The 13,144-nt window shown below is 43.8% G+C and overlaps 1 protein-coding gene across 1 annotated transcript in view; it reads right to left on the reverse strand.

The window, feature by feature from the left end:
* LOC144108099 (calcium-activated chloride channel regulator 1-like) overlaps positions 1 to 13,144 on the reverse strand; it is a 30,680-nt gene that overhangs the window by 13,226 nt on the left and 4,310 nt on the right. Inside the window, exons 3-4 of the mRNA XM_077641381.1 lie at positions 10,441 to 10,717; positions 9,417 to 9,590 (exon numbers count right to left, since the gene is read on the reverse strand). Coding sequence (XP_077497507.1) covers positions 9,417 to 9,590; positions 10,441 to 10,717 — 451 coding nt within the window. The remainder of the gene's footprint in view (positions 1 to 9,416; positions 9,591 to 10,440; positions 10,718 to 13,144) is intronic.

A 13,144-nucleotide genomic window follows, 5' to 3' on the forward strand; every position in this document is an offset into this window, starting at 1 on the left:
TTTGATTTATATCATCAATGGCAATGTCTTCAAAAACTTTTTTCTAAACTGGCGTCTGATCTGAAAATTTGCCAGTCAGCTAAAGCGAGCTTCCCGCGGTGCGGTTTTGTCGGCGTGGTTTCATGTGCTGATGTTACTGATTTTTATGGGGAGGTGATCGCTACCATATGAGTTGTCTATGGCATCCTATTTAAAATTGTTAAAAACAGATGAACTAAAAGCCAAATCTAAACAGCTTATTTTCCGGGACGCTGGAGAGCAGTATGTAGTTTTATCAGAGCTCAGCAAACAAATACAATTTTGTCCGCAAAGTTTCGAGACTTAGTCCATTAAAAAAATGCGTTTAATATTGAAATCATTTGTGCTGTACTACTTCGAAATAGTATCCCTTGCAGTCGATACACAACTTCCAATGCTTCTTGAGTTATTAGAAACAGTTTGAAATCGCTTCTTTGGCAGGGCTCTCAGTTCCTTTGTTGTGGCGTTTTGAATGGCTCCCCATCCAGCGACCTTTTAGGGCTCCTTCACACGTGAAAATGGAAAAAATCGCATTTTTGTGGCGTTTTGAATGGCTCCCCATCCAGCGACCTTTTAGGGCTCCTTCACACGTGAAAATGGGAAAAAATCGCATCAGGAGAGGTCAGGAGAGTATGGCGCATGGGGAAGTACAGTAATGCGGCGTTTGGCGAGAAATTTTGCCACGATGAGAGCAGCGTGCGGCTTTGCGTTATCGCGGAGAAGGCTCTATTGCCCAGATGCCCATAACTCAGGGCGACGGCGTCGCGGCTCAGGTGAAAATGTCCAAATTAAATTCTTTATAGTCCAAGCTCAAAACGTTTCTCCGCCCATTAGCTGTAGCTGCTGGCCCCAATAGCTGTTGGACCATCAGCTACTTGGCCCGGTTACTGCATGCTGATAGCAGGGACATTTATTTGCATAAAGCATACGTGTAATATGTCCACAGATTTCTAACCTTTCTCACAAGTTACAAAATATTTTTAAAAGGTGCTTAATGATAATAAGCACACTCCAAAAATTCAGGAAAATACTGAAATGAGTCACCATGCAGAACCATTCAGATCTGCCTATAGTGAGAACACGCAACTTTAATCGTAGCAAGCGCCAACAGCACAAGAACAGAGCACTGTAATACACATAACCTATGTGAGAAACACATACTCACTTTAATACAAACTGTTATTATATGAGGTCATACTATATACTCCCTCACAGAGAGCATCCGACAGCTGTTAGTGGGGACCAGTTAGTTTTCTCACTAAACTTTAGCTCTATTTTTGCAATTTATAGCAGAAAAACTCTAATAGATTAAGGTTAAAAATTTTGTTAATTGAGGTATACCATTACAACATAAACAACAAAAAGTTGTCAATCGAACAACAAAAAGCTCTCTGTAGGAGCCAGTAGACGCCACTTCAGAACCAGAAGCTTCCAGCAGGGACTAGAAGGGGCTCCTTAATTACAGGGACCATTTAAACGAGCAGCAAACCAGATGGCTTCCTTCTCGGACCAGTATACAGCACAAAACCAGAAGGCTTCCTTCTGGGACCAGTAGACCCCAGAACAAAACCAGAATGCATTCCTTCTGGGACCCGTAGATTCAAGCAAAAAACCAGTTGGTACCCTATCGGGACCATTTCAAACAGCGGCAAATCAGAAGGCTTCCTTCTGAAACCAGATGAAACCATTCGAAATTAGCAGAATCCCATTAACAAATTTTCACATTGAAGTGCATCACGCACGTGTTGGATCACGCTGATATAAATCTCCTGATTCACCGTCGACCCTTGTAGGACGAACTCGTGGTGTATGGCACCTCTGGCATCGAAAAAAATCTCAGCATCGTCTTTATTTTGGTCTTCTGTCGCCGCACCTTTCTCGACGCCGGAGAGCTTGTAAACCGCCATTCGCCGCTCTACCTCTTTGTTGTAGGATCTTATTGAAAACACCATATTTCGTCTTCAGAAATGATGCTGTCGGCGAATGCAGCATCTTTCTCTGCCGTGGAGAGGAAATAAGCGCTTAGTCATGCCCGCGTGTCCTTCTGGTCCTGTGTGTGGCAGTGTGGCACAACTCTGGCATTCAGCTTTCGTTTCCTCACGTTCTCACACACAATATGGTGCCATGTTGTCTTACTAATGCTGAGCATCTGATATCATGCGGTCATCTTGCACTATTTCCCTGATCCGAGCCACGTTGTTTTCATTCCGTGAGGTTGAGTGGTGCCCCTGCCTTGTGTCGTCTTCCACCGACTTTCTCCACGAGAGGAACCTTTTGTGCCACTCGAAAACTCGCGCCCGCGATAATGTTTCGTTGCCGTAAGCATCACGAAGGAGCTCATACATCTGTGTGGCTGTTTTGCCAAGCTTCACACAGAATTTTGTTTACACTCTGTTCGAAGTGTACATCCATCTCTCCACATTCACTCACAGTATAATGCGCAGACGACTAGTGACAACGTAATTTTCTACGCGTTGTGCCCACTAGCGGCTGCCATATCAATTACCATAAATAGCTCAGGTTAGCCTGAAAAATGGCGCTACACATACGCGCCAACGTTTGTTTTGGGGAATCATTTCTAGAGAAGAAAATGAATCAATCTCGGAACTTTACGGCCAATCGTTGTATTGCTGCTGAGAATAATTTCCTCTATAATTTGACCTCTACTATCTGTTTTTTCACTTCCCCATAAAGAAGAATGCCCGTTAAAATCCCCAAGTAACAGATAAGGCTCTGGTAGTTGTGCTAAATGTTTTCTGAATCTATGTGGGTCACTTTCAGGTTTGGCTCTAAATATGAAGAACACACTGAGAGTGTTTTATAAGTGAGCAGAGTGGCTACCCCTCAAGATAGCCTTGTTTGCATGCTCTTCGTCATGGCGGAATATAAATATTTTAGTACCTTTGTATTGTGTTGACCTAGGTTAGTTTTCTGCAAGCACAGGGCCATTGGAGAGAATGAAGATAAGATATCCTTTTTGTCGCTGAAATTTTTTTTATTGTCCTCTGCAATTCCAGTGTATTATGGATTCCATCTTCTGGGTTTAGAAACTACATTTAGGTTGGCCCCTGGATTTGGGTCTTTTCTATTTTTTTCGATCCAGTGAGTTCTGCCGTACGTGTGACGTCGACGGTACGGAGCTATCCTGGCTCGTGTCCATCACCTCCTCATAGTGCTGGAAGATCGTGCTGACTGCACGTGGGTCTTTGTGGGAGACCTCACCTCCTGGGCAGAGGCCTTGAGGCCCGCTGCCTCGAGAGGCAGCACGACCTGCTTTGGAGGTTGTGGAGTAGTGTTAATAATTTGCCATTTTTATACGTCTTCTCGCCTCTGAAGGAAACGTCCTCTTTAGTTTTCAAAGTAATAACTTCTTTTTCCGTCTATCACGATGGGCAAGGCCTGGAGTAGGCTGGGTGCTCGCCTTCACAGTTGGGGCAGCAGAATGCTGCTTCGCAGTTTCCGGCGGTGTGTTCTTTCGAAGCGCCCTTTCCGCAGGTTTTTCGTCCTCGGCAACTCAGGGAACCATGTCCATATCTTTGGCAATTGAAACAACGTCTGGGTTGTAATCTCTATGTAGCTCACTTCAATGAAGTTTGGGAGTATGCAAGAAGTGAAAGTAAGTGTAAGGTGTTTCATAGAGATTTCTTTGTCATCAATTCTTATTTTGATTCTTTGGACTTTTGTTACATGTTGATCGTCGAGGCCTTCCAGCATTTCCACTTCGGTGAGACCCACAAAATCAACTCCAGAGGTCACACAGCGAACTGTGTTTAATGACCTGTTTGGTGTGACAGAGACTTTAATCTCGTCAAATGACAGAATCTTGGAAAGTTTCGGAACTAGAGCTTTTTCACGGATCTCAAGGAGCAAGTCTCCACGAGCTAGCTAGTTTGGTCACCTTGTAACCGGGGCGCAAGGCTTGTTTCAGGCATCTCGCAGCTATGAATGGGGATATTTTCTTTGCTGGTTTTTCAGGATCATGAATGCGGGCCACGTGATATTTCGTAAAGGCTTCATTGGTTTTTGAAAAAATTGTCTGGTTGCAACGTTACGCCCTCTCTTGATTGGGCGACCATTTCGTGAAGGGGACAGAGCCATGGAATAGGTGTGTTGTTCGGCCGTGGTGCCAGCCGCCCACCATGGAGGCCAACAAAGGGACGGGACAGGAACTAGCAAGCAAGACCTGTCCACGCCAGCTGTAGACCTCAACTATAACCAAATATGGCGAAACCGAGGGTAGTTCATCACACAAGGTTAACCCTAGCCGCCAGGAAAAAAGGGTAAACCAAGATGGAGACGGGAGAGATGTGAGAAAGAAGATAGGAAAGTAAAAGATGGAGAGGACAGGAAAGGGCTACTGCCGATTTCCTCCGGTCGGGTCAGGCCGGAGGTGCCGTCTACAGGCAGCTGGGACCAAAGTGGTGTGTTGCCTCCGCTGAGGGGCATAAAAGTCCGAACTCTCGCCATCAGCTCAACCACCATGATCCCCTTTTCTCCGGACACGGTGATGCCACGCACGGCTAGGCGCGGGTGCTCCAGTCCGTGGTGATGCACATTTCACCATCATCCCCCTGCGGGGATGTCCCTGCGGATGCTCGGGAACCCATGGTGTCGCCACTCACCAACGCCTGCAAGCTGCAGACACCCCCTGCGGGGAGATTGACTGCGATAGCTTCGAGTTGCCCTCGTTTTCAACAATTTCTTGAAATCGGAAAGCCTCTCGTGGAGGTCGCGTATGCATGCTTGTTGGAGCACGATTTGTGAAATTTTTCTCTAATTGTGTTACTTTCGGGATGATGTTGAAATTCTGTCAGTTATATCAGGAAACGCTTTAATGTCTGTTGTTTACAGGCAAATTGAGCTCATTTATTGAGACGATGGAATCTTATTTAAGTCTTGCAACTAGGAATAATTATGATGTCATCATTGGTGGTGACTTCAACAGGTTATGTGCAGCTGTGAGCTGTGCATATTTCGATGTTTTACTCAAATGTTTTCGTGTTACGAATATACTTTCGAATCGAACACGGAAAAAAAATTCCGGAAGGCACTTTGATTACATAAAGTGCGGTGAGGCGAAATCCCTTAGCCCGGTGTTGGTGCTTGTTCGACTGATGTGCGGTTAAGATGTTAGTTAGGTACTTGCATTTGGCCGCATTCTGAGACTCCATTGAAGCAAGCGCTAGGAAGGAGGTCGCGCGGCGCTCGACTTGCTTGACAGCTGCGAGGCGTCTGGCGCGGTGCGCGCGTCTGTGGCGCCACCTCGTGCATCCGCAGTGAACTACCAGTGCGGGTGATCGAAGGGCGGACGGACGGGTGCAGCATGAGCCGCGCCATTAAAGACTTTCGCCTTAAAAGCCCCGCCTTTAAAACATGCATTCATATATTCTTAAATGACATCAACTCCTCACTCATTCACTCAGAAGTTGCATGCTGGGACATGATTGATCATACGGGTATTTGTTTTGCAAGAAGAAAGTTCCGAAGCGTTGCCTTCGTGAGAAAGTTGTATTCCAAAATGTAACAGCAGGTTCTCTACAAAGATTTTGTTCGAATGCTCTTGGTGCTGACTGGTCAGAAATATATAAAGAATGTTGTGTGGAGAGCTCTTATGAGTCATTTCTTGGAAAGTTTACTCTTATCAATAAAATGCATTTTTCTCCAAAGTTAAACAGGGTATCTGAGACAAAACCAAGCCGTGGAGATCGCGTAAATTGTACAAGCATATGGAAGAAAAGCACGCCTTTTATCAGCTATTTATTCACACCAGAGATGTTCTTCTTTTTAAGTGCTTCAAGAAGTATAGGAATAAATCGAATTCAGACATGACACGCTAAGGACAGATATTACTTTCAATCTGTATCGAATCAGCCTGATAAACGTAGCGTAATATTCGGTCACTCGACTCTGCCGTCTCGCTGTTTAGAAGCCCCCGTAAGAAAACTAACAATGGCATAGAATATTGAAGTAATCATCTGGCTGAAGACTTTGACAAATTTTTTACCTATTCATCGAATTCCTCAGCCCATTTATCTCGCCTAGGCATTGATAGATGGCCTCCTCCTTTTATTGTAGAACCTGTTGCTTTGCATGAAATTTTCTCAAAGTTTAGAGACTTGAACAGCTGCTCGTGTGATGCGGAAAATATCCAGATACGTTCAGTTAAGCTCGTCATCGACAATGTAGCTGCGCCATCAGAACGCATTTATAACTCGTGTATTGAAACCACCCCCTCCCCTTCGAAAATACAGGTTGCTAGAGTAGGAGTATATATACAAACAGGTGATAAAGAAAATTTTGGGAACTATCGACTAATAAGTAGTTTCCTATCTTATCAAAAATATTAGAGAACGTTATTCCTAATCGAGTTTAAAGCTTTTTAAATAAACACAGAATAATCTCCGACTGTCAATAGGGCTACAACAAAAACCGTTCAACAAAAACTTGCTGTTGCACACGTTAAGAAATATATATTATAAACAACATTGAAAGTAGGAAACCTGTCTTGCGAATTTCTTTTTAGGTTACAGCAAAGCATTTCACTGCATAAATCATAGCATCTTGTTTCAACAGCTTGGTTCTTGTGGAATAAGAGCAAAAGCATTACTTGTAATTAAACCTTATTTGGCAATTAAAAAACAATTTCTATACAAATGAATATAAGTCAGTTCCGAGAATAGTCTCCAGCGGGGTTCCCCAAAGGAGTATCCTGTGACCATCGCTATTTAATCGGTACATTAAAGATGCAATAATTGTGGCTACCAATTCTCGGTTCATAGTTTGCGCTGATGCTACCAGTTTGTTTTTATCTGGCGATACTAATAACAATTCAATAAGCAGCGCGAACATGCTCTTGTAGAAAATACAGATATGGTGCTGTAAAAAATCTCTCTGTAAATACTAGTTCATCCAAAAAACAAAAAAAGTGCAGTGAGCTCAAACTACTATATATTTTATAACAATGAACAGGTTGAAATATTAAGGTTATTTAGGCTGCTTGGCGTAATATTCACCAAAACAATGTTGTGGCCTGACCACATTACCAATGTAGCTTGAAAAGCCTCCAGAGCCATTGGATTTATGACGTGTTTCATAAGTTGTCTCTAGCAAAAGGCAAAACATGCTTTATTAGGCATTATTTCGTTTGCATTTGAACTACTTCCCATTACTTCAAGGCACCGCTACACACATAAAGGTTGAAAACTAGCTGTTGAAAGACAAGCTCTCAGATTTGTTAATGACCTGCCAGATAGACACTCCACTAAAGATTTGTTTTCCAGGAATAAGCTGATCATCGTTGAAAATATTCATGTTTATAGACTCCGGCACAGCATTAATATAGAACAGCTATAATGCACATGCAATATATTGGACTTAGCCAATATTCAGCTATTGCATAGTAACTTTCGACTCGTTTACAATCTACACTGGCTGTTAGCGCTCACGAAAACACACCACGGGTGCCAAATGCTTTGATTTCAACTTCCATTACTACTTAATAATACTAACTGATGCAAAAATAAGCAGAGAGCATTAGCTGCACTAACCTCCTCGCATTATTTATCCTCGAAACTCAACGTGTGGTATGCACGAAACATGCACCATGAAGAGCACACGATGAGCTTATACCGCACGAGGTGGATTTATGGTTGCTTGACAGCGGAACTCATCTCTGGTCCGTCAAGGCAACTGTTTGGTCCAAGACCTTTTTCCCGATCGTCTTACCCCAGAAGAGCCGAGCATCAGGCCGGGGGAAACCTTCTACCCTTTAGAAACTCGGTGGGCCCCCGGCGGCACTGGTGATCAATCCCGGCACCTGCCGAATGCGAGGTGGGTGCGCTACCTCAAGATCATGCTAAATGTTTTAGAAGCGTGGTTTCAGATGCCATTATTGTTGCTGTTTTGATGTGTCTTCTTTTCCTGAGCGAACAGCTTTCTGTTGCTTACGATCAAGTCAACTTTGCCTGTTTATTTTTTGTTTACTTATTTCTTTGAAATTTTGACAGAAGTGATAAAAGTGATAGAAGACACGCTTTCCAAGAAGTGGAAAGCGTGTCTTCTTCTTATGCGGTCAGCATAATGCACACCTGAATTGCATTTGCAGGACATAACTAAAGAAAGGAATTGGGAAATTGAACTTCTTCGTGCTTTCTTCGTTCAGAAAACTTTGGTGGGAACCTCTACGCAATGTGCAGTGAAGGAACGGGGAAAGTTTCTTCTTGGATTTTCTTCGACCTAAAGGCGCTCAGTTGCATTCGGAGAAGATTTGCGGTACGTGTTTCATGAAAGTGGAGCTGATGGCAAGTTCATGAATGCCATAGCACCTGCGCCAGATTGGGTATGTGAGGGGCGCTTCAGGTACGTAAGCAAGTAGGCACGAATGCAACGAAATAATTGTTGCAGGTACGTAAGAATTTACACCCTAATGCGACACATGGTTTATATCAGCGAAGCCGCTGTGGAGGGTAAAGTAATAAGTTATACCATGTGGTTTTTTTTTAACACGCCGGCACACCGCACAGTACACAGGCCTTTTCGCATTTTGCCTCCTTCGAAATGCCGCCGCTTCGGCAGAGTTTCGATTTGGCCATCATGGGATCAGTAGCCGAACACGGAAACCTCTTAGCCTCCGCGGTGCATTCAACCGCCCGAAGTCATCGAACTAAAATTACCTGTTAAAAACTTGTGCCTTCAAAAAAATTTCAGGAGCTGCATTAGTAACAGCCCATTTGGCAGTTGGCAATATCGCGGTATTATTCCACTTTGATTTTTACATGTGCGCAGGTGCGTCATCGCAACCCAGGCACCCCCGGCAACTGCGCACACATCTACTACGTATGCGAAATGCGACAGGTGAAATATGCGCCGCTGACAGGATGCATAATCGTCAGTGTTACTGCGAATCAAGAATTGTGATTGAAAAGATTTTTTTTAATCAAATTCATTTATAAAATAGCGAAGATCAAACACGCCTCGACACTGGTCACGTTTGGACACCGCTGCCATTCTGCACGCTTACTAACGAAGACATGACCACGATAACGAGGCGAATTTAATCCAAATCTATTTTGAATGTTCCCGCCACTCGACATTAGCTCAATCAGCGACACTCCCCTGCTATTAATGTAACCAGCCTTTTGTCAAAGCGGGGAATAAGGACTCAATATATTTGAAAGAAAAGCGGCGTTACATTACACCAGCCTTGTAGTCCCAATTTCCTCAACACATTTGCATTCTAGCGTCAGAATTGTCGGTGTTCACTCGGAATTGTAGTGTGCTTGCATCGTAGCACTTCTCCATTGCCTTTAATCATAAGTGTTTACTTTACTTATAATTAGTGCGGCTGGAGGTTCTGGGATTGCCTGCGAGGTAAATGGGCCGAGTACATGGAAACTCACCCATCGTATCTTGAAGCATCGACGTGGTAATGAAGGAATCCGAGTCACTGAACGGGTAGTCCAGGCGAGTGGCATTCTGGTTAGAGACCTCCACCTTGACGGGGTATATTCCCTTGCCTATGAAGTCGATGAAGTATTCGCTGTACACGCCATCATTTTCCTGAACATCGGGGTCTGGGAAAAAAGATCAGGAAAGGCACATGATGATAGAAAGCGAGAGAGGGGAAGGAAGAAGGATGCAAAGAAAGGGAGACATGGGAAGGAAGAAGGATGGAAAGAAAGCGATAGAGCGGCAAAAGGATGAAAAGGTAGTTAATGGAAGGAAGAAGGATGGAAAGGGATAGAGAGAGTGGAAGGAAGAAGGATGGGAAGAAAGCGAGACATGGGAAGGAAGAAGGATGGAAAGAAAGCGACAGGGCGGCAAGAAAAAGGATGAAAAGGTAGTTAGACAGTGGAAGGAAGAAGGATGGAAAGGGATAGAGAGAGCGGAAGGAAGAAGGATGGAAAGAAAGAGAGACAGTGGGAAGGAAGATGGATAGAGTGAAAGGGAGAGAGTTGAAGAAAAAAGACAGAGAACAAGAAGGAAAGGAAAAAAGAAGAAGAAAGGCAGGAAGTAGCCAACACAGGAAATACTTAACACGCGTAGTAGTGTGTTTTTGATGGGTCAGGTGATTCACTGACTTTGGTTATGTGAAAAGTCCGCATCATACGTGCCGCCAGTTTTCCAGAATCAAGAATTAATACACAATTAACAGAAACTTTGGACTTAAAAGAAGAAATTTGATACTCTGACATCCACTTTAATCGCACTTTTTAGTGTTTTTGTAGTAAGATATTCCCCTAGAAGTCTTGATTTAGGGTAGGTTGAGGTGTTTGGTAAACCGTTCAAATTGCTTGTGTGGCTCATCACAAACAAGGGACAAAAAAAGAGTCTGGAGAACGTCCGAGCACAACCTTTGTTTTATAGTGTTAGACAGAGGAAGAGGGTCGAATGTTCATTACCGTACCTAGCAACGGCTCTTACCAAGTCCGTCGTCATGAAGTGCGATCGTTATCGCCTGCGGATTCTTCTCCGGGCGGTGAACTGTGGCGAGGACGACGGCGTCCAGAACCACCTTCTTGCCCTTTTTGATCTCGGCTAAGATGACCGACTCGTCGAACTTGTTCACGTGCTGGCGCATCCCCCTACAGGACACTTCTAACATCTGTTCGTCTTTTGTTCTGGGTTCGGACTCCACCCGGACGCTGACCTTCACTGGGGTCGAGGTGGGACTCGTCATATGAAGTGTCCAGGTTCCATCCTTGTAGGCAGGAAAAAAGTGTCAGTGAGCCTTTGTAATGCTCAGCCACTAGACAGCCGCCATTCAGTGCATTCAGAAAGCAGCTACGCGCTTGCACCAGCACTTGCAAGGTAACTGCGCGCACTAGAAGAAGTGGTGCAACGGCAAGCAGAGCGCTAAAGGTTGTACACTTGACCCAAAATTGATCTAATGAACTACAGACACCAAATCGCGTGTTTTCTTCTGGGAAACGATGCCTTATACACCAGAATAGCTAAATTACCGGGTGGTATTTGTCCAAGTACTTTACAATTGGATTTTTCTCTCATATTGTTTCGGTTTCGGTTTCATTGACCGAGCGAAGCCTGCGACTTCAAGTTCATGTTTTAGTCACATTATCCACTAAAACTAATACACAGAAAAACTAATAATATAATCACAGATATGTAGTTTTAACTCACTCTAACATTTATTCCGGCATGTTCCAATACCTGGAATTACGAAAAATAACCTGTCAACAATTACCTAGCCGATTTTTTAGGCCTTATGTGACCTAAGCACCAACCACACGTTACAATCATAGTTCCGCTGATTAATCGGAAACCTAAACAGAAACAATGTCAAGAAGAAATTAAATTATAAATCATTTACTGCTCGTACACGAATACCATAGGGTGCTCCATGTGCACGCATGTATAACGCGTGGTTTGAAAGAAGAAATCACGCAAGCCACAGTTTGGTGTCTGTAGTACTAAAAGACTGCTTTTTTTATTTTCAAACTGGGCAGTGCAAGACGGTAGTATAATCTGGTACTGCAAAATACTTCATGCTTTAACCTATTTCCAAACTCAAATAAGGGTCGAATAAAAACAGCAATTTCTTTGTAAAATGGGTTCCGGGAGAATAAATTATATGGTAATTTTTCCCCTCGAGATATTTTTCTGCCTAGAGAGCTCTTTTTCACTGACATTTCATCCGGGGACCTTTTTTCCGGGGAGCTTATCTTGCATATTAAGCGCTCACCTTGACAGACTTAACGAAGAAAACGCCGCATTAGCGCCACGTGCAAATACCATACAAAGAAAACTAGACGTCGAAATGGAAAATAAAAAATGCGCACACTGCCATCGGAAACCGCAATGGCTGACTGAGCCAAGCGGATGGGGCCTGCACTTAGGTGGGCAGCCAACGTAAAGTAGGTCAAGCATGCTTGGACAGGGACAGCTATCACAGGTGGCAGCACAGAAGCCAGGAGGCTACGGAGAGGAAGGGAACAAGCTGCATCTCAGGAAAGAGGTGGCAGTCATAGTCAACAGCTGGACAGAAAGAATGCCCCTCAGTGATAACCCGGGCAAGAAACCTGATGATGGGAGGTAGAGAGATTACCCAGGTGCCTACCCTTGGTGGCTCAAACATGAAGACGTGGTCAGGATATAGAGGGTACTTCGCGTTAAGGTTTACGCAATTTTTCAGATATAGTCTACTTGAGATAGAAGAGCTATATCTCCACACAGGATTGTGGGCGGTATATTACTTATAATAAAGCTAAGACGTGCTAACTTGCAACATGGTTAACTAATGTTGAATAACTATTACTAATAACTCCAAGAAAACCAATTATTACTGTTAGGATTCTTAATTAATGAGACGCGTGCAGCCAGCTGTAACATCCACTTAAGTTTTTAGAATTTCAAGAAAGCGGTTACCGTCGGCGCTGTGACGCAGCAAATTTTGGCTACATCGCGTCGAAATACATGCGCTTCTGATAAGCTTGCAGGCAAAGGAACGTTTACAGTTGAGGTAACTCGTCTAAATAGACAAAAGTTTGTTGAGACAAAGCGATGAGGTTTTCTGCATTTTCGGAATTATAAAAACTGATATGGATATTACTTACGCTTGGGTACATGCCTTTTTCTAATAAAGGAGCCCCACAGCAATAGTTTGCAAGTTAACTATTGAATATTAGTTAATGGGCCTTCTAATTAGCATGTCCTAGCTGTACTTTGAAGTACTATCGCGATAGAAAGAAGCGCGAACAACACTGCGCCTACTCGCACTGCTGTTCGCATTTCTATCTTAGTGGTAAGAAAGAAAAAAGGTTATCGTCGTCCTAGACTGCATAATGAATGATTCTAGCGTACTTTAAGCTACCATCGAAGTAAGAGCGTGATAACTAAGTAAGCGCTAATTAAGAGCGGGGCGCCCAAGCTGCGCTCTGTTCGCCTCTCTCTCAATCGCCACTGTACTACGCCCCTGACTATAGTAAATCGACAAATGCGTTCTTCTAACTCATAAAGCCGATTTTTAAAAGTGGTGTAAAGTCTTATGTGAAACACCCTCTGTTATAAAGCAGGTAAAAAGAGCAAGGCGAGTACCAGTCGCGATCCCCAAAGAAAGGGCAATGAAGGCGGTGCTAACGATGCGAAAAGCAAACTGTCGCAGAATGTG

The sequence above is a fragment of the Amblyomma americanum genome, chromosome 10 (genome assembly GCF_052857255.1).
Source record: "Amblyomma americanum isolate KBUSLIRL-KWMA chromosome 10, ASM5285725v1, whole genome shotgun sequence".
Taxonomy (NCBI): Eukaryota; Metazoa; Arthropoda; class Arachnida; order Ixodida; family Ixodidae; genus Amblyomma; species Amblyomma americanum.